This window comes from Platichthys flesus, chromosome 17 (genome assembly GCF_949316205.1).
Source record: "Platichthys flesus chromosome 17, fPlaFle2.1, whole genome shotgun sequence".
Classification (NCBI taxonomy): domain Eukaryota; kingdom Metazoa; phylum Chordata; class Actinopteri; order Pleuronectiformes; family Pleuronectidae; genus Platichthys; species Platichthys flesus.
Window position 1 is genome coordinate 20746047 of NC_084961.1, and position 22021 is coordinate 20768067.

Sequence of the window (22021 nt, forward strand, 5' to 3'; positions counted from 1 at the left end):
AGACTTCTACAACACAAGGATTACAGTGGTCCACCTGACTGCTTCATGATCAACAAATATGATTTGACGCTATTAATCCACAACTACAGGTTATTCAGTTTTAACCAATCTTATCAGTTTAACTGGTTTCCCCACATTGTAAAAGACTTAATTGGAAGCCCAAGTGTTCCTCATTGTTCTGAGATTTTTATGACAGCCAGCGAAATGTGCATGCCACCTGTCTTTATACATAGAAAAAGTCATAATTTAAAGGTAGGCTTGGGTTCGTTGTAATTTTATGATTGTTATTCAGCTTATCAATTTCGGTTCTCGTTGATTCAGGTTTTCAATTTTAATATGCTAAAAAGTAGTGATAGACGATTATAAAAATTATATCAAGATAAAAACTTATTTCAGCCATTTTGCAACCTATCACAATAAGTGTCACGTTATCATTAATTTTAAGTTGATCCCTTTATGGTAAAGAATAAAAAACACAAAAAAATTGTAAATTGGCCAATTATGTTATACGTTCTGTGCTTGCACAATGCATAAACAAGTCAGCTATTGCTCAGGAGATGGTATCAGTATGTCAGTGGTTTGATCCCGATACCCCACATCCTGCGTGCTGAACTGTCTTTTGGCAAGATACTGAACCGGCTGTGCTGGCAGTGGGTGAGTGGTCTATAAAAGATAAAGTGCTGCACATAGATGCACTGTATTAATGTGTGTGCGAATGGGTGAAGGGCAAAATAATATTGTAAAGCGCTTTGAGTGGAGAGTTGGTGGTGAAGCACTATATAAGTACAGGCCATTTACCATATCGATATATATATTATACATTTGTTATATTGCTATTGCCACTGACCAAAATTGTATTGCAATAGTTATCGATTTTGTTTTATTGCCTAGCAAAAAGTGGGTCAAATGATTTGATAACAAATTATCTTGATTCTCTCAGAAATAAAAATATGGGAAAAGGGACAATTGCTGCATCAAATTCTCAGAATGAGCTGAAATTAAGAATCGCCACTGCTTCTTTGAGGTTTATTACCACCTCAACATTCAAACATAGTTTGTATTTAATGTCGGCTTTTTTAGGGTTCGGGTTAACCCTAGCCCGACACTGACGTGTTCCCACACAGCAGACTTAAATGATGAGGGAGGGTCTTAACACTCCTATGTGTCTGCGGTTGATATGACCACATCTGGTCCTTCGCTAAAGTTGTCCCTCAGAATTTGAGATGCAAACAAAATTTCTGGTTTCGGATACATGTGCCATTACACCCCTACGGTATATTTAGAGAGATTTGGCCAGTCAAAGTCACAGAGGCCTAGCCTGGATGCCAGACGAATTGAGCCCCTCCCACAACATTTGAGGTCGGGAAGATCGGTCTGGTGTCGCTCGGTTGGGGAGAAATTAAGCCCGAACAGAAACGGTTCGGACCAATCAGATTGTCAGGGCGGGCTATATACGATGATGGACAGAAGATCAACAGTAACGTAATCAACCACGTCATCAAAGTACTGAGTTGAATTCGTTTTCAACAAACACGCCTGCCGCTGGAGAGCTGAGATGTGTAGATGCTGCCATTGAGTCTGTTTTAGAAGACATCGACAGCGCATTCATTTTGAAAGAGGAACAGAGAACGTGGACGCGACGCCAAAGCGCTGCGCCGCGCTAATCCCTATCGCGCCGGCGCTTGGCTGTTCACACCGGACGCTGAAGCGATGCTGAACCGCCGGGCAGCGCTAATAATATCACCGGTTGATCCAGTAGTATTCAAGCATATACTTACTTGTTGCTCCCACATTAAGCAACACTGTCCCAACATTTGTCTTTTTTGGACATGTTCCGAGGATCATACAACTCACTGTACTTCTCCACTTCAATTATTAATTTAATGTCATCCATGTTTAAGAAATTCTCCGCTGTTTGGGAGTGGATGGGAGCCAGCTGTTATTAAATAATTAATTTAAAAATATTGACTCTACATATTGAGCAATTTAGATACACATACAATAACTATTACGTTTATTTTTCATTTAAAATCACATGGTTGAGGTCATGAAGCAAGACATTAGCTGTAATGAGCAAAAACCAGATGCCAACCACAATAAGTATTTTTGTCACCCCTTTTACCCACGATAAGTTTTCAGATCTGCATGATGATAATTATAATAACAGTAAAGAAATGCAGCAGAGTAAAGTGCAGTAAATATACACAGTAGAGTGCAGTAAAGGAACGTAAAAGTGCAGAAAAGGAACATAACAGTGCAGTAAAGGAATATAACAGTGCAGGCAGACTGCAGTGCAGTAACGGAATGCACCAGATTTCAGTAAGGAATGGATTGTATTCAGATTTTTCTTTATTTCAATTTATGCAATCTGTTGAAATATGCCAAAATTAGCTCCAACACTTATTGTTTGGATCAGCTTGGTAAACCTCCAGCAGCAACTTACATAGTTAAATTACAGATTCATGTTTTAGGTAATGGATCCATTTTTGTCAATCAAATGTCAAAAGTAATGGCAAATTGAAGTGAAATGTCATGAAGCTTCTTGAGTCTGACAACCAGTCCAGAATAATGAGGAACAGGGTTCATGATGTAGAGGCTGCAGCCAGTGAATGTTTGGCATCAGTGAAAAAACAGTTATCAAGATGATCACCAGATCAGATCTGTGCTGCCTGATTAACAGACAAATGATGTGAAACATTCTAAGTAATGTAGATGGCGACCTCTGTGTTGTGGAGTGTATTGGTATGAGATGAATCCTCCACACGGTTTCTTTCTTTCACTTCCTCTGCGATGCTCTTTGTCTCCAACTGCACACTAAACCCTCCTCCTCCTCCTCCCCTTTGCCCTCTACCACTGCCCCCCTCCCCATTCATCAGTACTCTCAACCCTCACACGCACATGCACACCCCCACCCCTCAGGCGACAGCAGAACAGTAATTGATTAGTGGCATAAAAATAGACAACTGGTTGTCATAGCAACGCCCACAATGAGCTGTTGTCTTGTTTAATAAAAAGCCGTGTTGTGTCTGAGCACTAGGTTGAAGGTGTGTTGCCTTACTGCTGTCTATCCAGGCACGAGGTGGAGGTGTGTGTAATTATCACACTGCAGTCTTGGTGAATGAGCCCTCTGTACTAAATCAACACACCAGTCACTTCATCCAAAAACAAAGCAACACCAGCGTCCTCCTCTCAGCTGTCATTGGCTCCAAATCTGCATCCTACAACTGCTCCACATGACCAATTACAACTCTGTTGCTATGGGCTCCATTCTTATTGGCCTCATTAGTGTCAAACACTATCCATATGCAAAAAAATAATAATCATCAACATCCTTTACTGTGTGTGTGTGTGTGTGTGTGTGTGTGTGTGTGTGTGTGTGTGTGTGTGTGTGTGTGTGTGTGTGTGTGTGTGTGTGTGTGTGTGTGTGTGTGTGTGTGTGTGTGTGTGTGTGTGTGTGTGTGTGTGTGTGTGTGTGTGTGTGTGTGTACTGTAGAGATGAATCAGCCACTGCCTTCTGTCTTGGCTAAGGGAGTGGTTGTTACTGGACATCTACACATCATTTCTAGCACTGGCTAAAGAAACCAGATGGACGCTACCTCTGGTAAATCTTCTCTAAGGGTATCCACCACGTTATCCTACATGCCATTCACATATTCAGTAACCGCTCCTAGTTGGTGATTTCCTTAAGGGTTGTGGTCACATCAGCAACAATTTCCAACACACCGTTTTTCCTAATAAAGTGCTTGCTGAGAGTAGCACTGAGTAGCATGGTTGTTTGACCTGACTGTTGTTAATGAAATGCACTTTCCACAACATTAAGTCTGGTATTCCTGTAGACATTTTGTATGACACCAGAAAAAGATTCTTCATTGAACTTGGCAATTTTGCTCCAGCACTGGAAGCTATTTTCAAAAACTCTCACCTTGGACCATAGTAAAGGCTTGTGGTTCAGTTATTAAAGTTGCCAGTTGCTCTATTGTCAATGATTTGAACAGTGCTATTTTTGTTTTTCATTTCTTTCTCTTTGATAGGTCTTTATGGCAGTGTTGGGGATGAGTGCTAATATGGCCCCTAATAAATGCTGAATGCACTAATTGTAAGTCGCTTTGGGTAAAAGCGTCAGCTAAATGACATGTAATGTAATGTAATGATTTAGCTGTCATCTTTGCAGTCTAGCACTACTCACAGACATTATTTGCCTTGTCAGCAAGTCATTCATTATTTTCTTCACATTTGAAAGGAAAGCTGAAATACTGCCATACCCATGTCTTAAATGCAGAAATTTTACTTTCTATTTCTGTATTATAGCATCACCTCCTGCTGAGTATTGGTCGTTGGACACTTTTGTGTGACAGAGGCAAATTTGCCCTCTGCACCAAAAATACGGTATGAAAAATATGTATTGTTGATGGCCATCGACTTCTGTTCTGTTTAACATTCTTATAAGCCCCACAATACATACTTGTAATACCAACCAATACAAATAAAAGGTTTTATAATATCTCGTTATTGCAAAATATTGGATTTCAGTCCAGTTTTGCATTGCTGTTTAATAGAATGTAGTGCATTATTTTAAATAAATAAGATCGGGATTGGCAATCTTACGAATCTATATTTTGATAGACTTTTTAGATGTCCACCAACTACTTTGCTTGTGAATCAAAGAGATGGTGAAATATTACCATTTTATCATGGTCTGCTACCATATTGATGTATATCCATGCTATGTTCACAAACCAACAGAATGGTTAGATGGCTGTGCTGATTGGCCAAATTATATCACATGTCTCTCTCAGAGGGTCTCTTTCATGCTTGATGTATTAAAAAGACTATTCCATATAAGTTGGCAGCATGGAAGATGAAGAGCTTGTGCCAAAAATGCCTTAAATGTTATTTTAAGTTAAAAGAGAAGATAGCTGATTATGTCAGTCACCACAGTCCTGTTACAGCGACATAAATTATTACAGTCTATGTAGACCTTCCTCATTTTACAGAACTGCAGTGTCTCAGAATGGTCATCTGACTCTGCTGATAGACTGAAAAAAAATCTGTTCATGTTTGTTGATATTATGTGGTTACAAGTTACGAGATGCAAGGACGTGGAAGTCGACTGAACAGTATGTGAATACTAATTTATCCAGTCTGTCCCTGCTGGGCAGTAAATGCTGTCTGCAGATATCAGGCTGATGTATTGTCAACACAAACAGAGGAGAAAAGTAAGTGAGCAATCTCACTTTTTGTATGTTGTATTGCTCAGTGTGATCATTACAGCGGATCTCTTTTATTTAGGATTTACAGTGCATACAGTTTTATAACCAAGAAGTGTTTACATTTTATTCAATAATATTCACTTTTGCACTGAGGTGCAGTATTGAATTTGGTGCAATATGAAAACACTTTATTTAAGATAAAATCAGCCAACCAGTGCACTGTAGCAGCAGTGGCTGTGACTCATCAATGTGACGTCGTTGATCATGAAAACGGCATGTTCTCGGCAACAGTGTCATTCAAGACAACAATTAAATATATTGTGTCCAAATCAGACCAAAACAACACTGCACTTCCCTGGGCCCTTGACAATTCACACGAGTTTGAAGCCGATAAAATGGTTCTCAAAATATGCAAGCCACACACGGACAGTGATTTCTTGAATCAGTATATAGATAGATAGATAGATAGATTATACTAATCACCACAAAAGTTAATATTTGGTCTGATTTATCAATTATTCTTATTCTTTCACTTAGGTATGTACACACACTCCCACCAATGCAACTATTACTGTGCTGGTTGTTGTGTGTAGGTGACTTTTGCTTTTTGTTTTCTATGGTTGTAAAATGTCCGACACTAACTCCAAGTGAATGGACATTGTGAACCACATATAGTCCACAACAGAGATGGATAAAGTTCACACCACCCTGCAACTAGCTGGTTGATACTGGATGCTGTCAGACCATGATTTGGATTTTCTGACTTTTCAGCACACATATTCAGCATTAACAAGTGTTCCATCTCTGCAGTTAATGTGATAAATGTAAGGGGATGGTCCAGACTTTTGTTCACCTCCTGCTCGCTGTGGTCAGTGTGTTTTTTTTTTTTATGCAGCTGAAGTCAATATATACTGTAGTTGTTCTCATTTAAAAGCAACAAATTGAGAATGTCTTAATCATAACATGACCTATATACTGATGGACGCAGACATGCTGTATGTTACATGATACAGACTGTCAATGCTAGCTGCAGGTTTCATGCGTCTTACTGGATCTAGCTCGGATTATGACATGGCAGCCATTTTGTTCCCAGCTTCAATTCAAACTTTACTGCTTAACTGTTCAACAGTCACGGTCTGATTGCACCAGTTAAGCAGAGCAACAAACAGCCTTTTAACTCTCTCTTGTAGTTGTACATTTTCTTCCTTTTTCTTTTACCCATGAATTATTAGATTAGACAAGATTTTTGTGTATCTCAGTTGTATTATGTATAGTACATAGACTAATTATAAAATGCACAGGAATTAAAGGGTTAATGGTTTCATGGTTAACCACAACAAAATATATTTTTAATTATCAAAACTGTCCCACAATAATAAAGGTTAACAGCAGTAAAATGGTAGATGGTTTTGTATTTATGTAGCGCTTTTCTAGTCTTGACCACTCAAAGCGCTTTACAGTACAGTTTTACATTCACCCATTCACACACACATTCATACAGTGCATCTATTCACAGCACTTTTTTATTCTATGGGTGGCAATTCAGGGTTCAGCATCTTGCCCAGGGACACTTTGGCATGCAGATGGGTCAGACTGGGGATTGAACTGCCGACCTTCAGGTTGGAGGACGACCAACCTGTTTACCCCCTCAGCCACAACCGCCCCGATGTAGGTGCAACATGCAAACTGGGTAAGGTTTGTAAGTTACAGCAGTGTAAGCTTCTAAGATGAGCAAGTCGGACTTGTTTTCGTATTATGGTTTTATAAATAAGAGAAACTGGCGTCACATAACGCAGAATGGTCCCTCATGGATGGTGAATGCACTAACAGGAAGTTAAAAAATTGCATTTGGTGAAATTCTAAAGGGCATTTTTCACTTTTTGCTAATTTGCCTGAAAAGACACATTTTGTTGCACTGTAGTAAATGCAGATCCAGCCGTGTTGGAATTGGACCTACACTGCAGGCCAAAAGTCTGGATCATTTTAACCTTAATTTTTTAATATTAAACGAAAAACACAATAGTTAATCACTAGAGTACTGATATCTTAACATTTAAAATATTGTAAGAATAACCTTTACTTGTATAGTGTGGCACAAAGGTGCAACATTTGACATGGTGCTGTACAGTGGTCTGGCTTCCAATAAGCTTATAATCAATCTGTAGCTCCAAATCTTCTTGGAACCTATTTCAGTGTCTCACAGGTACAACATGTACAACACACCCTCCTGCCGTTTTAACACAGGGTTGTTTTAAGTGTAATCATAATTCGATTCAATATTATTTGTATAGAGCGAAATCATAATATACATTATATCGAGGCACATTACACAGTAAGGTCCAGACCTTAAAATTATAGAGAAACCCAACATGTCCCCCAGTGAACAAGCAATTTGGTTTTGGCATTAATCAAATCCTACACCTAAATTTATTTCATGATAATAGCACTTAATGTCCTTATGAGTCCACTTTAAGAGTCCTGACTCTCAAACATAATCCAATATATCTGTATTGGAATTGTTTTACTCCCTAATATCATTATTGGACCCCGAATTCATGCAAATTTTGTATCAATGCCTGGTCTAGTGGTAGAAACTTGGACTATGGGCAGAGAAGGTCTCTGGTTCGTCTCTGGTTCGACTCCACGGAGAGACAACAAAAGACAAACCTGGATTGATCTGTCCAAAAATCCAAGAGTCTCCCTACCCTGTCTAGTGCCCCTGAGCAAGGCACCTTACTCCCCCAACATCTGCTCCCCGAGCGCCGTACATGGTCGCTCACTGCTCTGTGTGTCCTGCAGATGGGTAAAAAGCAGAGATTAAATTTCCCTACCTGCATGAGTGTGCCTTTGCATGTCTGTGCATGTGTTTGGGATGAATAAATGGATCTTATTTTATACCCATAACCACCATTTTGAAGGTAGGGTTAATTACCCTACAGGAGGTGTTAAGTGATATTGCAGAATCACATCAGTATTTGCACTTTTTTTTCTTGTTTTGTCTTTGTCTAGAGATGGGATGTCAGACCTGAAACATCTGGCTCCTGCACCTCAGCGATAAGCCTGACATCAATGAACTAAACAGTTGAAAAATGAACAGGCGAATGCTTCCCTGATCGTGTATAAAAAGTCGATGAGCAGGAGAAGGTGGTTGAGAGACACAGGGTAGACTGGGAGGAATTGAATTGCTTCGGCCAAATGGATTGTCATGATGTATGCATGCTCGTTTCATGCATACATCATGCATGAAACAAGCAGAAGAGTCCACAGTACAGTTGAAAATGGCCTTATTACTATTACGCTGGCATTGGGCCCGTTTGGCAAACCCAGTTCCCCTGGTGTTGAGCCACACAGGACAGAAATGGGCAGTCTAGGGCAGGAGGGTGCTCTTTGCTGTTGACTTGCAGTGCAAATGTGAGGAACGCCACTGCATTTATTCTGAGGAGGACATTTTAGCTGCAGCCATCTGATCGACAGCTGTGTGTGTGTGTGTGTGTGTGTGTGTGTGTGTGTGTGTGTGTGTGTGTGTGTGTGTGTGTGTGTGTGTGTGTGTGTGTGTGTGTGTGTGTGTGTGTGTGTGTGTGTGTGTGTGTGTGTGTGTGTGTGTGTGTGTGTGTGTGTGTGTGTGTGTGTGTGTGTGTGTGTGTGTGTGTGTGTGTGTGTGTGTGTGTGTGTGTGTGTGTTAGATGGGGGAATTAAGAGTTGGCATTATGTGAGAAGAGAGCTGCCATCCCTGTCTCTTTTCTAGCCCTACAGACACAGCCAACACACAAAGACTTCAGCAAGGATAGCACAAGATTTAAAAAAAAATCCCTCTGCTTTCAGTGTGTCTTGGCTGTGTCACTCCTTTATTACCCCACATACACACAGACATGCTCCTGCACACATACCTACACACACTTCATATCCACTCCTGATTGGCCAGTGTAATATGAACAAATGAAGTCCACAGCTCTGGCTACATTTAAGGGGCCCCTGAAAGTAAGCATGTGTTTATTTTTACAGTCAAAGAGGGGGGGAGGAAAAGACGGAAGGTTTGAGGAACTGGGGGAGGGTAGAGGAGCAGGGAGGATTTTCTTTGTGGTACTGTACAGCTGGAGCAGGAGAGGGGGTTACAAAATCCTGCCTTCTGTTGGAATGCTGTGCTGTAGATGGATGTCTGGACACAATCTATTTACTGTTTTATGATATTGGGCTACCTCTTCGGTGCTCTTACTTTGTTACCAGCCAAAAGGGTCTGTCATAAGATTTTCACATGTCCAACATTGTCTTGATGTTGGTTTTATGAAGTGTGATTATTTCTTTATGTGTAGCGGCATTCACCCTCTATCAACCTCCCCCCAGTCTCTCCATCTCTCCATCGCCATGTCTCCTTTTCCTTCCTTTTCCATTATTGCTTTGGCCTGGCAGAGTGCCCAAAGCTAGAGGAGTGGGTGGGAGGTGCTTGGAGGGATTATGGGAATGTGGGGTGGGGGGGGTGGGGGGGGTTAAAGAGAGAGTGTGTGGCTTATGTAGCAGCTGACTGAAACAGTCATTATATCATGTATAGGCAGTCAGCGTCAGTAGCCGGGGAGTGGGGGGGCTGAGGGGATAGTGAGTGCCAGTTTGTGATGCTCAGCACACGGCCAACCCTGATTGGCTCATCAGCTCCATTCTCAGCAGCACTCTGTGTCTCATTAAAGGTGGAGGCTTGGCAGAGAGGGTGCAGAAGCTGCTTGTGTTTTTTCTCAGCAAATGGAGTCGACGACTGGGCCCTGCTACTGCGTCACAAACTAATTAGAGAAGAAGAAGTGGCAGGTCGGGTCGTATTGTACGATCATTAAGACTCCTCCCTGCGTTAAAGAGGCTGCTGCAGATGAGAGGAGGATAACAGACATTAAAGGGGGACAGAAATAACTGATTGGAGCACCATGTTACAGAAGATGAGGGCATACGATAGAAGGACAACAGCAGGAATAATCTGCTAATAGAAAGCTAATGAAGAGATAACCGGCCAATTAAGTCCCTGCTTGAACAGTCACTGACACTCCACCAAAAAGGATTTTTTTCCCCGTACTTTTTAGCGTTTAACCAGGTGGTGTTGTTGATGCCATTGTGCAGTGCTAGAACCATCCATTTGCAGGTGGTCTGAACAGGATCTACCGTCATTCACAAAGGAAGAGTAGCCTGCAAATTTAGTTCCCACCACTGGTCCCAGTCTTTAAACATGCGTAGATCTTGAGGTGTTTTAGAAGTTTGATGTGGGTTTTTGACAGCACAAACAATGCCAGTGAATGTTATTCACAGACCATCATTTTTTTTTTCAGAATCTTGCATTAGAGCTCTTGTGTAAGTCATTATTGGTTCAGCAATATTTGGGGCCAATAGAGTGTAACTGCCTAATTTAAGAATGGTTCTGGTTCCAGAAAAGGTAAAGAGTGTGTACATAAGAGTGAACAAAGGAATCACATAAAGCATCAATAATTATAAAGTGCTCTTCATCTTCAAATAACCTGGTTGTTAATATATTGTTGCAATATATTGTTGTTAGTTAGTCTGTGTCTTGTATAAAGCCTTTCATATAGTGAAGTAACATAGTGTTGACTAGCAAGTTACCCATTCTGCAAAACTCACCACAACCCTGTATGTCTTATCTTTCATCCTGGCCCTGACAGAACCCACAAGTTGGCCCAGGCTTCAAACCCGCAAACAAAATCTGTCAAGTGCGGCAAAAAATGTTCTAGCTGGTGCGCCAACATTTAGCCAGTACCTCTGTATTTTATCAAGTCGTGTCACTTCCTCTTCTCTTCTCTTCTCTTCTGCGGAGTTAACACACACAGGCCTGGACTGGCCCCACGCCCACACTCACAAACAGACAGTGAGGCTGAGGGTCACCTGTGTGAATCTGTCCCTTTCCCACCCCTGCTGACCTTGCTCACTTTATACACGTTAACAATAAACACCAACACTGATTGCAAGTTATTAGGACCTGAAAAGTACTGAAGAGTTTGGTGGCATATTCAAACACATTGAAAAAAAGATTTTATGCACACTGTCCGGACTCATGGATACACTATTGTTTAATACGTAAATAAATATTACCGAGACAAGCAGACACATATATTCATGTACTTCTATCTTATTGAGGACATTATTATTGCATAATGCATTTGCCAGCCCCTAACCCTAATCTCAGAAAAATTCAAACCCTAGCCATATGTCATAATCCTCAAAATCTTGGGTGCACCTAAATTATGTGCTGGTGCAACTAAATGAAAAGGTTAGGCGCACCGCTGCAAACATTTTCTCTGGAGGAGGTGCATGTGTGAATGCAAAATTCGAGTGAGACGCTTTGCAGTATCTCAGACTTGATCCGCCTGGCCTCCTAGTATAAAGGCCATAAATATCCAGGAGAAGTTGATGTGCTAACACAGTAGAGGATCCCTGAATTCAGCATGAGCGATTGGGGGTGGTGGACGGCGCTTCTAAAAAACAAACAAAAGGAAAACAAATGTCTCCTGGTGACACACAAAGCGGTGACACAAACACCAATTAAGATGTCAAGAGTTTGCGTTCACTCCCGCCTCTGTCTGCTGCACCCGGGCTTCTCCACCTCTCGCCTGAATGATGCGGTCGTTTTGTTGCTGTTATGAACGTGTCTGTGCAGAGAACCTCCCACTGTGTCTGTGAGGCAAACTGTGGGTAAACTCCGTAGCCAATTCTCCGGATTTTACCTGCAGGTCATGTCTGGAAACCGCTTTACACTATCTTCCAATACATGGCCTGACTTGTAGTGATTTTCACTCCTTAAAGGACCCATCATATGCCCATTTTACCACAGTTGATACGCTTCCTTGGGGTCTCAATGAAATGTCTGTAACATATTTTGGCCAAAATGCCACTAAGATCTTTTAAAACAGCACCCTTTTTACTCTGTCTAAAACAGCCCTCCTCAGATTGACCTGTGGTAAAGATGATGGAATGCTGGAAAATGCGGTCATAGGCCACATGATTTATATGGTTGTGATAAAATGTTTCCATTGCAACAGCGACCTCCACCAATTAGAGATGCGCTTTTACACCTGGGGATTGTGGGTTGTATAGTACTTCTCCTTGGCATTGTGAATAAAACAAGTTTTTCTTTAACTGAGTTGATATCATACAGACTTGTTGCTCCTACATGAGCTTATAACAAAGTTTCACAATCTCATAGCTTGTGGCAAGTCTACATTGGATGGTTTCAATATAATGGCTGATAATAAAAATCTCCATTCAAAAAATAAATTGAATTTTTACTTACGAAACCATGTCCTTGTGCTCTATTTAGATCACTGGGAGCTGCAGTTACATTAACTCTACATCCTTACTAGCTAAAATAAGATGCCCCATGGTTCTGCAGTTTTTAGCAACTGGCTGAAGACATAGTGGCAGGGGAGAGTTGTGTCTCTCTAAATGCTGCCAGCTCTGGAGGCAGAATGATCTGAAGACGTCATCTGGTGAGGGCAGGGAGTGGCCAATTATGTCCTGGACAGTGTTTATGACTCTGGAGAGCTGTTTTATCAGATTTTGAACAAGCATATCACACTTGGATGCAGTACATTAGTAAGCTCTCTATGTAGTAGTTGTAGAATGGCACAAGAAACCTCATGGAAGGAAGGGTTTTACTTAAATTCCCATTGAAAGAGCCATTGTTGTGCATTTTTTAGCAGTGAAGGTATGGCTGGAAGATTAATTGTATTTCGATTATGATTATGACTTCCAACGATTATAAAAATAAAGAAATTACCAAAATTATTATCTTTCTTTTTGCGTTTACACTGCCTCTTCACTCAAGCAGTGTATAACTCCAATCAGTTAACTTGGGGGCCGAAATGTGTTTTAAACTGATTTAAATGGTTTTGTATTTATATAGCGCTTTTCTAGTCTTGAAGCGCTATATAAAACCCTAACCCTTACCTGTCAAACAGTGCATTGAGTGCATCTATTCGCAGCACTTAGTTATTCCATGGAGGGCCATTCAGGGTTCAGCATCTTGCCCAAGGTCACTTGGGCATGCAGATGGGTCAGACTGGGGATCGAACTGCCGACCGTCAGGTTGGAGGGCTACAACTCTACCCCTAAGCCACAGCTGTCCCATGGCTGGATTACATGGCATCACTGTAATTAAAGTGTCACCTGTGTCCACATTGAGATCTGATCACCTTGTCCAGCTCATTTGCGCAGGTCAAAAAAGATAGAAGAAGAAGAATAGGAGAACATGATAGCCATCCATGAAACTGTCTTACTCTGTTTTCTTGTTTTTCGATTGATCTTCACTGAAGACTAAGGGGAGGACTACTTGTGTGTTTAGTGGCTAACATCTGTTAGCTGCTGCTATCTTGCTGGTTTGGAAGAGTCATGTGTGAATATTATTTCTGCCCATGTAGTTGTTGTATGTGAATTGACTTTAGTGTGGGAAGTAGATGTATTCCATAGCTGAAGTAATGTGTTAAGAAACAAAAACTTACAATTTACCTTAAAAGTTCGGTGAGTAGAATTTAGTGATGAATTTGCATGTTGCAACTGAATACCCTCACTTCACCCTCTCCTTCCAAGCCTAAAAGAGAACCTGTGGTAGCCTTCAGTTGTCATAAAAACTCAAAAGGTTGTAATTATGTCCAGTTTGGACAACTTCAAGAAACATGGTAGCCTTCCATTCTACAGTAAAGAAAACAACAATTTGTTAAATTTTTAAAGGATCACACACTAGTGACAACATCACTAGTATTATTTCATATTAAATTTCTGCCGATAGATTCTTACACACTGAACCCTTAACTCATTTAAATGAAAGAAGCCCTGATCTTAGACAGACAATTGAGTGAATCCGGCACTCAGAAGCTGGCAAACTGCTGCAATGCTGCTGTGATTGGGTGGTGAAACCACTTTTCAAAAAACCACTTAAAATTGTAAATGTAGTGCATTATTATTTACAGGGTTGATCTAATGGACTCTTGAGATTTCTGTTATTTTGTCAATCCCTGTAATTGGGAAAGTTATATAGTGAGATTTAATGTTGTACAAAGCAGTGAACAACAACCAAAAAGTGCAGAACCCAAGCATCAGGAGTTATGGCAGGCGGAGTATAGTTGAGACCCCATACACACACTGTAGGCATCCCTTAGTGCTCTGTAACATCTCCAGAAGAATTTACAGAGGAACTGTATTTGAGAGAGGACCTGCAGGAAGTACTTAGAGCATTTGTGCTTTGTCACTTCCTTGTACAACTTGTGCTCAGCTGCAGAATTTGCTCTTCTCTTTGAGCACCCATGCTAAAGCTGGTCACATGATTAAGATGCTAAGACGAAGTGCTCATAAGATCTAGTTAGTCATCCTCCCTTGCTCACGTGGCAACACATGCACAGATATTAAACAGTTCTAAAGCTATTCTTAGACTGCTGTGTTTAACCTACTTCCATCTGAATGAGCATATAGCTGCTCAAATTGTCTGATTAATTCTTTATCCCTGTTGCATCCTGGTGTGTCATTGCACTGATTCTCAGGCCACTGTGGTTATATTGATTCATGTAGACCATATATGCTGTGTGAACATGTCCACTAACGCACATATTTGGAACAGATTAAATATTGAATCTTGTCATTCTTGTTCATGTTTGGACTAAAGCCATTTTGTGGGAATTTGTCTCCAGTGCATATTACACCTGGTTATTATCCCCAGAGGTGGTGGTCTGGCTGATCAGTTGGTATTCTGATTGCAGTCCGCTGTGTTTGCATATACACCTGCATTACAATCAGCTTTGGTAATCATCAATTAAGTAATTACATCATTTAACGTCTGTTTAACACTTTGGTCAATAAAGCTCAATCTAGCTAGATTCTAGCCTGTCACCTACCTCCTTATGTTTGCTGTATTAGCTAATGTAGGTATCGGATGCTTGATAGCTTGTTACTCGGACATGGTGACGTCTACCACCAGTTAATAGTAGTCAGAAGCCTCAGTATTGGATGACTACACCCGAAGCACCAGGTTTTCAATCCGACTGGGTCACCAACATGTCTGACTGTACCTCTCCAGGTTAAGAGTTGGAGCAGATTTCAACTAGAAAATCTCGAAAAATGCAACACACTGTAGCTTTAAGTAACAATGATGGCTGTGGTTCAGGAGGTATAGCGGGTCGACCTCTGGTCAGTCAATTGGCGGCTCGATACCCATCTCCCCTATTTTGCATGCTGTGTCATTGGGCATGATACTGAACCCAAAATTGCTCGTTATGGCGGTGCCAGCACTGTTTGAACCACACCTCTACAAAGCTGACATATCAAAGACTGGGCTGGGTATGATGTCAGATTGTCATTTTGGAAAGGCATGAGGTTTTGAAACCATTTGACCATTCCACAAAGTAAAAAACTGAATAGTGTGATTGGTGTTTTACTAGCTCTGTTTGATTTGGCTCTAACCCTTGTACATTCTCCTTCAGAATGGAGCGGATGTCTGAGGAGGCGCTGAGGCTCAACCTGCTGAAGCGAGGCCTGGAGTCCCCCAGCGAGCGAGAGGAGGCGCTGGCTAAGCGCCTCAAAATGGAGGGTCACGAGGCCATGGAGCGCCTCAAGATGCTGGCACTGCTAAAACGCAAGGACCTAGCTGACCTAGCAGCCCTGGAGGTCTCAGGGCCCCTTGGAGATGGGAAGGTCCCTGGAGCCAGCTCCCTTCACCACCAGAGCCTAATGGGTGCTGCTTATGAAGAGAGACTCAATGGGAGTCTAAGGCTGGGAGGCCATGGAGGCCATGGAGGCCATGGTGGCCTTGGCATCCATGTTGGACCCAGTAAGAATGGGAAGGAGAACATCCTTGATGAGCCAGTGGATATGAGTGCTGGGAGAAGATGGTGAGAATGCAGTATTTACACATGAAGAAGCACAATGGTTAGGAGGGGAAATCTGAATAAAGGAACCTTTTGAACCCTCTGAAACACTAGTTTGTACTGTGCAGAAAAAAGATATCTGTTGGTAATCTAGGATTGGGAAATAATGGGAATTAAGAAATCTTGATGATTTGAAAACTTGATTTTAGAGGTCATTTGTTTTATGAGATGACAAAATATTTGAGGGGATCTTTAGACAATTTACGTTTTCTCACTAAAGCTTGATAAATAAATCAAACAAATTTTATTTAGAATTTTCAAATCAAGATTTTCCTCATTCTGTCTGACGTGTGACATCCTCTGCCCTTAACCTTCAACTAAAGTAAAGAAAATCTACCAAAAAAATACTTTTAGCAGGGATGAAACAATTACATCTCAGAGAGAGCCGCAATCGAGGCTGTATCCAAATTACTTTGTTGTTTGAAAATGCATCAACTCTGCTACAGATGTGCCTTACGTCTAAACTACTCCAGAGTTTTAAAGCCGCTAAAACAGAGAAGTTTGAAAACTCCTGGGCTGCCTCTCAGTAGAAGTACAGAAGGGCAGAAACTGATATATTCGCTGGGAGAGGCGGTGGTCTAGTGGCAGAAACTTGGACTATGGGCAGAGAAGGTCTCTGGTTTGTCTCGGGTTCGACTCCACGGAGAGACAACAAAAGACGAAGCTGGATTGATCTGTCCAAAAATCCAAGAGTCTCCCTACCCTGTCTAGTGCCCCTGAGCAAGGCACCTTACTCCCCCAACATCCGCTCCCAGAGGGCCGTACATGGTCGCTCACTGCTCTGTGTGTCCTGCACACAGATGGGTTAAATGCAGAGGTTAAATTTACCTACCATTACATGAGTGTGTTGGGCATGTCTGTGCATGTGTTTGGTATAAATAAACATATCTTAATCTTAACATCAACATTTCCAACAGCTTGCTGATTGTGTCTCTTATCACAATACCCTCTTCTGGAAGAAGCAGCCAGTATTAACCAGTTTGGAACCAAACATGGATAATCAATCACAAGTGTTGTCTTTGCTTACAGCTGTTCTGCCGTTAAATTCTACATGTGTAGGAGATTGGAGCTGCCTGCGAAAATGTGAAAAAATTGATACAGAGCACACTTGTGTAGACGGAGGTAGTTTACTTTGAAAACACAGTTTTCACCATTTTACACAAATGCATAGTAGTATCGATATGGCCTGCAGGAACAGAAGTGCACTACATGTCATGTACATCAACAAAATAACATGTACAACATTCAGTTGAAAATACATTGTCTCACATAAGTGGAAAGGTGTATTCACATTAAGAGTATTTAAACATGAAACAAATTTAATAAAAAAATTATTTATATAGCACCAAACCATTACATAAACACTTTACATAGCAAATAGAGGAACCAAACAGTTCCCACAACAAGGAAGCACTTTGGCAACTGTGGAATGAAAACCTCTAACAAAACCAGCATCCCTGTGGTATCTGCCTCGACCGGTTGGCGAGACCATTTGTGTTACTCGTATTATGAAAATAATATGAGTGATATTCATAGTTGTAAATTAATGATTAGAGAGAAAGAGAATAGAAGGGAAACAATTTAGACTACTGGGACTACCCTGAAGTCTTGGCATATAGCAACGTTACTAAGAGCTGGTCCAAGGCAGATAATATACCCCTTTGAGTGGGAAGTGTCACACAAATCTTTCAAGTCGTAAACTGAGCAAGTGGCTGATCAGCTTTCCAGTCTGCCGCAGATGTTCATACTCAATGTTTGAGTGATTGACATCATTGATAGCACTTAAGATGTTCAACAAAATGAAAATCATTTTATTTTTCTTGTTTTCCCATGAAGTGATGTGGAGCATGACAGACGAACTCCGTCTCCAGATGTTATTATCCTATCCGACAATGAAGCGTCCAGTCCCAGAACAACACCTCGTCCTGAGGAGCGCCTACACCAGGCCAACCTGGACATGTTTAAGGTAAAAATATCAACAGCAGTCACTGCACCAATGCACAGATTAAAGATATACTCTCTCATGTCACAGACTGGACTGATGAAAGTCTCTGTGGGCAGCCCAATAGCTGAATGGTAAGGAGCATACCACATAGGAATATATGAACCGCAGGTCCTTGGTTGGACTTCGGTCAGCTGGACCATTTACTGCATGTCATTCCCTTACTCACTCACCCTGTTTCCTGTCTCTCTTTTACTTTCTTCATCTTAATTAAGGCGAAAAAGGTCAAAATATACTAAGAAAAATGAACATCTCTGAATTGATCAACATAATGAATGAATCGATTCACCGCAGGGCTTCCACACATATTAATGACACATGGCATGGCTGCTTTTCATCTTCTTAACTGTTTTACTTTGGCCTGCTGCTCAGCTCAAAGGTGTGTAATACGCTGCCTTAAATTTTCCATTTGGATACCATGTGTCACTGATTTTGAATGTGTGTGATGATTGGTTTGTTTGTTCCAGGGAAAGACCGGAGAGGAGAGGCAGCAGATGATCAAAGCTCTGAAAGAGGAGCTGCGTCTGGAGGAGGCCCGACTTGTGCTGCTGAAGAAGCTCAGACAGAGTCAGATGCAGAAGGAGAACGTGGTGCAGAAGGTCAGCGCTACTTCTGATTCCTCACTTACATTGACCATCACAGATCCACAGACAGTATCACTCAGCACACAGAGCGACACTCACTATATGGTTTTTAAATGCAAAAAAGTATATTTTCTTCAGTACTATAAGACAGGGTATTAAAATTCCTAGCTTACAGCACTGCACTCTGCCTTCAGGTAAGCTAACGGTTAGCCAGAGAATTGCTGTGATTTTAGTTGGAGTAGCCTTCTTTGTTTTTTGTAAATTACACTTGTAGCAGTGGACCATGCCACGGGGTTCTCCCACACACAACCAGAGACAGTTCTGTTGCTTTTCAGCATGACTTTATTAGCTCCACACAGCAGGAACAAACAAGGATCTACACAAACCTAAACTTGCCAGCTCTTTCAGCTGGCACCTCGGCTTTTCAGCTCAGTATTGTCTCCCGTGTCTGAGTGTCCTAAGTGCGTTTCTGACCCTCTGAGGCAGCTCTGCTGCTCCCTTTTCAAACTGAGGATCAATCAGCTAACAGCTCTCACCTGCGCTGACTGATCCTCTCGTTCCTGCATTTTGTATGCTAATATTGACTTATCAGTACTACTGCTATTACTTATGGCACTTTAACATGGTATCAGTACTAAACTACACTGTCGCTGCTTTCAGACATGCACTGAACTCCGGAAACTCTCCACACTTTCTCCAGAGGAGGTGCATGTCTGAATGCAAATGTCAGAGAGAGAGCCTGCAGATTATATCTGGCCTTTCTGTGAACGTCCAGAGAGCTTGTGGCGATAAGAGCAGTCACTGGTGTCTGTGTGTTGTCAAGAACATCAGGTGATCTCTGCACTGGAATTATTAGGTCACTTCCTGCCTTGGTCTTCTGCACCCAGCTGTACCACCTCTCGCCTGAATAATGTGGAGGATTTGTTGCTTTTGTGAACACGTCTTTGCAGAGAACCTCCCGCCGTCTTCTGCATGTGTGAAACTGTGGGTAAAGTCCGAACCCCATTCTCTAGACTTTATCCATTGGTCATGTCGGAAAACAGCTTGTGGCATTACCACCCCTGATGCTTCTCTAATGGAAATCATTGATACACATAACAATAATGTTATGTTCTAGGCATCAGTTTGTTTCTATTGATCTGACTAAAAATATAAAATTTCAAAGCATAGAAAAATGCCTCTAAGTTGATGTCATTTGGCAACCAGCCTTTAAGAGTCAGCAGCTTGCCATTAACAAACATTTATGAACTGGTCTTGTTCTGAGCGAGGTATGCTCGCGGATGAGTTAAATTTTCATAAAAGTGGCTTTAGGTCAATTTTTTTATTTAGGTACCCATCTGTTGTTATAGAGCAATGATGATGTTGGTGCTGTCAAGTGGAACCGTGATGTTGGGACCTCAAGTCACAGCAACCTCTGACGGGTCAAGGCCCTGCAGGGTGCACTGCATTTTATTCAGTGCAGCAGGAATGAATGACTCTTTGAGTCACTCCTACTCTGACACATCGACCATGTGTATAGACTTACTATTGTGTGGACTGATCCTGGCATAACTTAAGCTAGTATGACGTGTTTGCACATTGATATTGATACTGTATGAAAAAAAATGGATCTCAACATTTAGATTACTAGTTGAACGGTATTGCATATACAGAGATGTGATGTTGTTTTTGTCCAGCCCATATCAGGCTAGGCTAAATAACAGACACACCTCTCTAAAATGCACTGCAGCTTTACAGCAACACGGACTGCAGCCTCAAAATATCTCCACCTCAACTCAAACGGAACATTGTAAACTCCTAGAGGACGATTTAGTGCAGGACTGTTGGATTCGACTGACTTTTGAACTGCCAAGAGAGTGCACAGCCATTTTCAGACATGATCTCTGGGCTCTCAGGTTGTCCTGAGTTTGCCTTTCACATATGAAGAACGCATACCGTGACAGATGTGTTCATAACACACACGAAAGTGGAGGGGTGACTAGGGTTTAATCTGGGTAGACTATGCAGAAGGCAGGACATGATGTATTAATTCTGCTGTCATCAGCCGCTTTAGTCTACAGCAAATCAAAACTGCATCAATCAAGTGTCTGAAGTGTAATCCATATGCCCACTCGGTCAGTGTTAATTTTGCGGGTTGGTAGGAAAAGTTCCAGAAAATGTCAAGAGCAACTGACTCTGACATTTGTGTTTATACATCTTCAAGAAAATGTCAGAAGTTCAGTGTTTATCTTAATGCAGCTGGTGTGGTCGTTGTTAAAATATTAATGATAATACCTTTCTCATTAGCAAGTAAAGTAATTGTTCTGATTGTATCTGACTGGCTGTTATTGGATCAAATTGTAAATGTCTTCTACAATATGATCTGAAAAATACTATGGAATTTAAAATAAAACCTCTCGTAACACAACCACTCATGTTAGTATCTCAAAAGTCTGTTTTATTGCACTGCTAATGCTGTGATGTTGGCAGGTCCCTGTGGTCCAGAATGCTGCGTCCTCTGTTCAGCCTCCTGCCATCCACAGCTCTCCTGGCATGGGGAAGCTGCCCATGAGGCCGGGCCTGCACAACCCTGAGCCCCAGAACCTCCGTACTGCACAGGTCTGTGTGTGTTCATATTCATACATTTTACCTTTGCACCACCACTCTAAGGTTGTTATGACTATCTTCTTCAATGATTGTAAAGTATAAAGAGGAAACTGGATATCAATGTGACAATGACACAGAACAGTAATACAGAGCTCTTGAGTAGAATAATGTGTACATTGTTATGTGTAGTCATCTAACAATTTGCTGTTTTGGATTTATAATATATGATCAGACTTTTTCTTTAAGTAGAGCTTCATTACTTTTTATTTCAAAGGGACTGAAATCAGCATTTCTGGGACTCTGCTGGTCAGGCCAAGACCACTCTTAAAAACATAAATGGCCTCTGTTAGGTCCCCTCATTGAATTGAAATTTGGTTTTACATCAATGAAGGATTTCTGAAACATGAATATAGAACATGACTTTCTTTGTCTGTCTTTTGAGTAATTAATCGTATTTGACTGAGTTTTGGTCCTGACTTTTTGTAACAACCCTGGCATTCCATTTGGACGAACAGAAAAAGGAATGATTTATTTTTATGATTGTTGGGGGAGAAAAAGATGCTCTGTGGCATCAACGTAAAATCAGGTTTAGACTAACATTACAACTGTGTTTGTTGAGGGAATAAGTGGTTGGTAGATGGTTCTGCTCTGATTGTTAGACTGTCTCCTGGTGTGTAGGGGCTTTTGTTCATAATGACGTAGCTGAGCTCCTCCATTACATGTTGAGATTGTATTAAATAT

General features: G+C 41.3%; 1 protein-coding gene across 2 annotated transcripts in view; it reads left to right on the top strand.

Moving 5' to 3' along the window:
• Positions 1-22021, top strand: part of gatad2b (GATA zinc finger domain containing 2B) — a 52861-nt gene that overhangs the window by 16319 nt on the left and 14521 nt on the right. For both annotated transcript variants that reach the window (XM_062409905.1, XM_062409906.1), the window contains exons 2-5: positions 15665-16072; positions 17945-18074; positions 18578-18709; positions 21164-21292. In XM_062409905.1, coding sequence (XP_062265889.1) covers positions 15666-16072; positions 17945-18074; positions 18578-18709; positions 21164-21292 — 798 coding nt within the window. In that variant the 5' untranslated portion in view covers position 15665. The remainder of the gene's footprint in view (positions 1-15664; positions 16073-17944; positions 18075-18577; positions 18710-21163; positions 21293-22021) is intronic.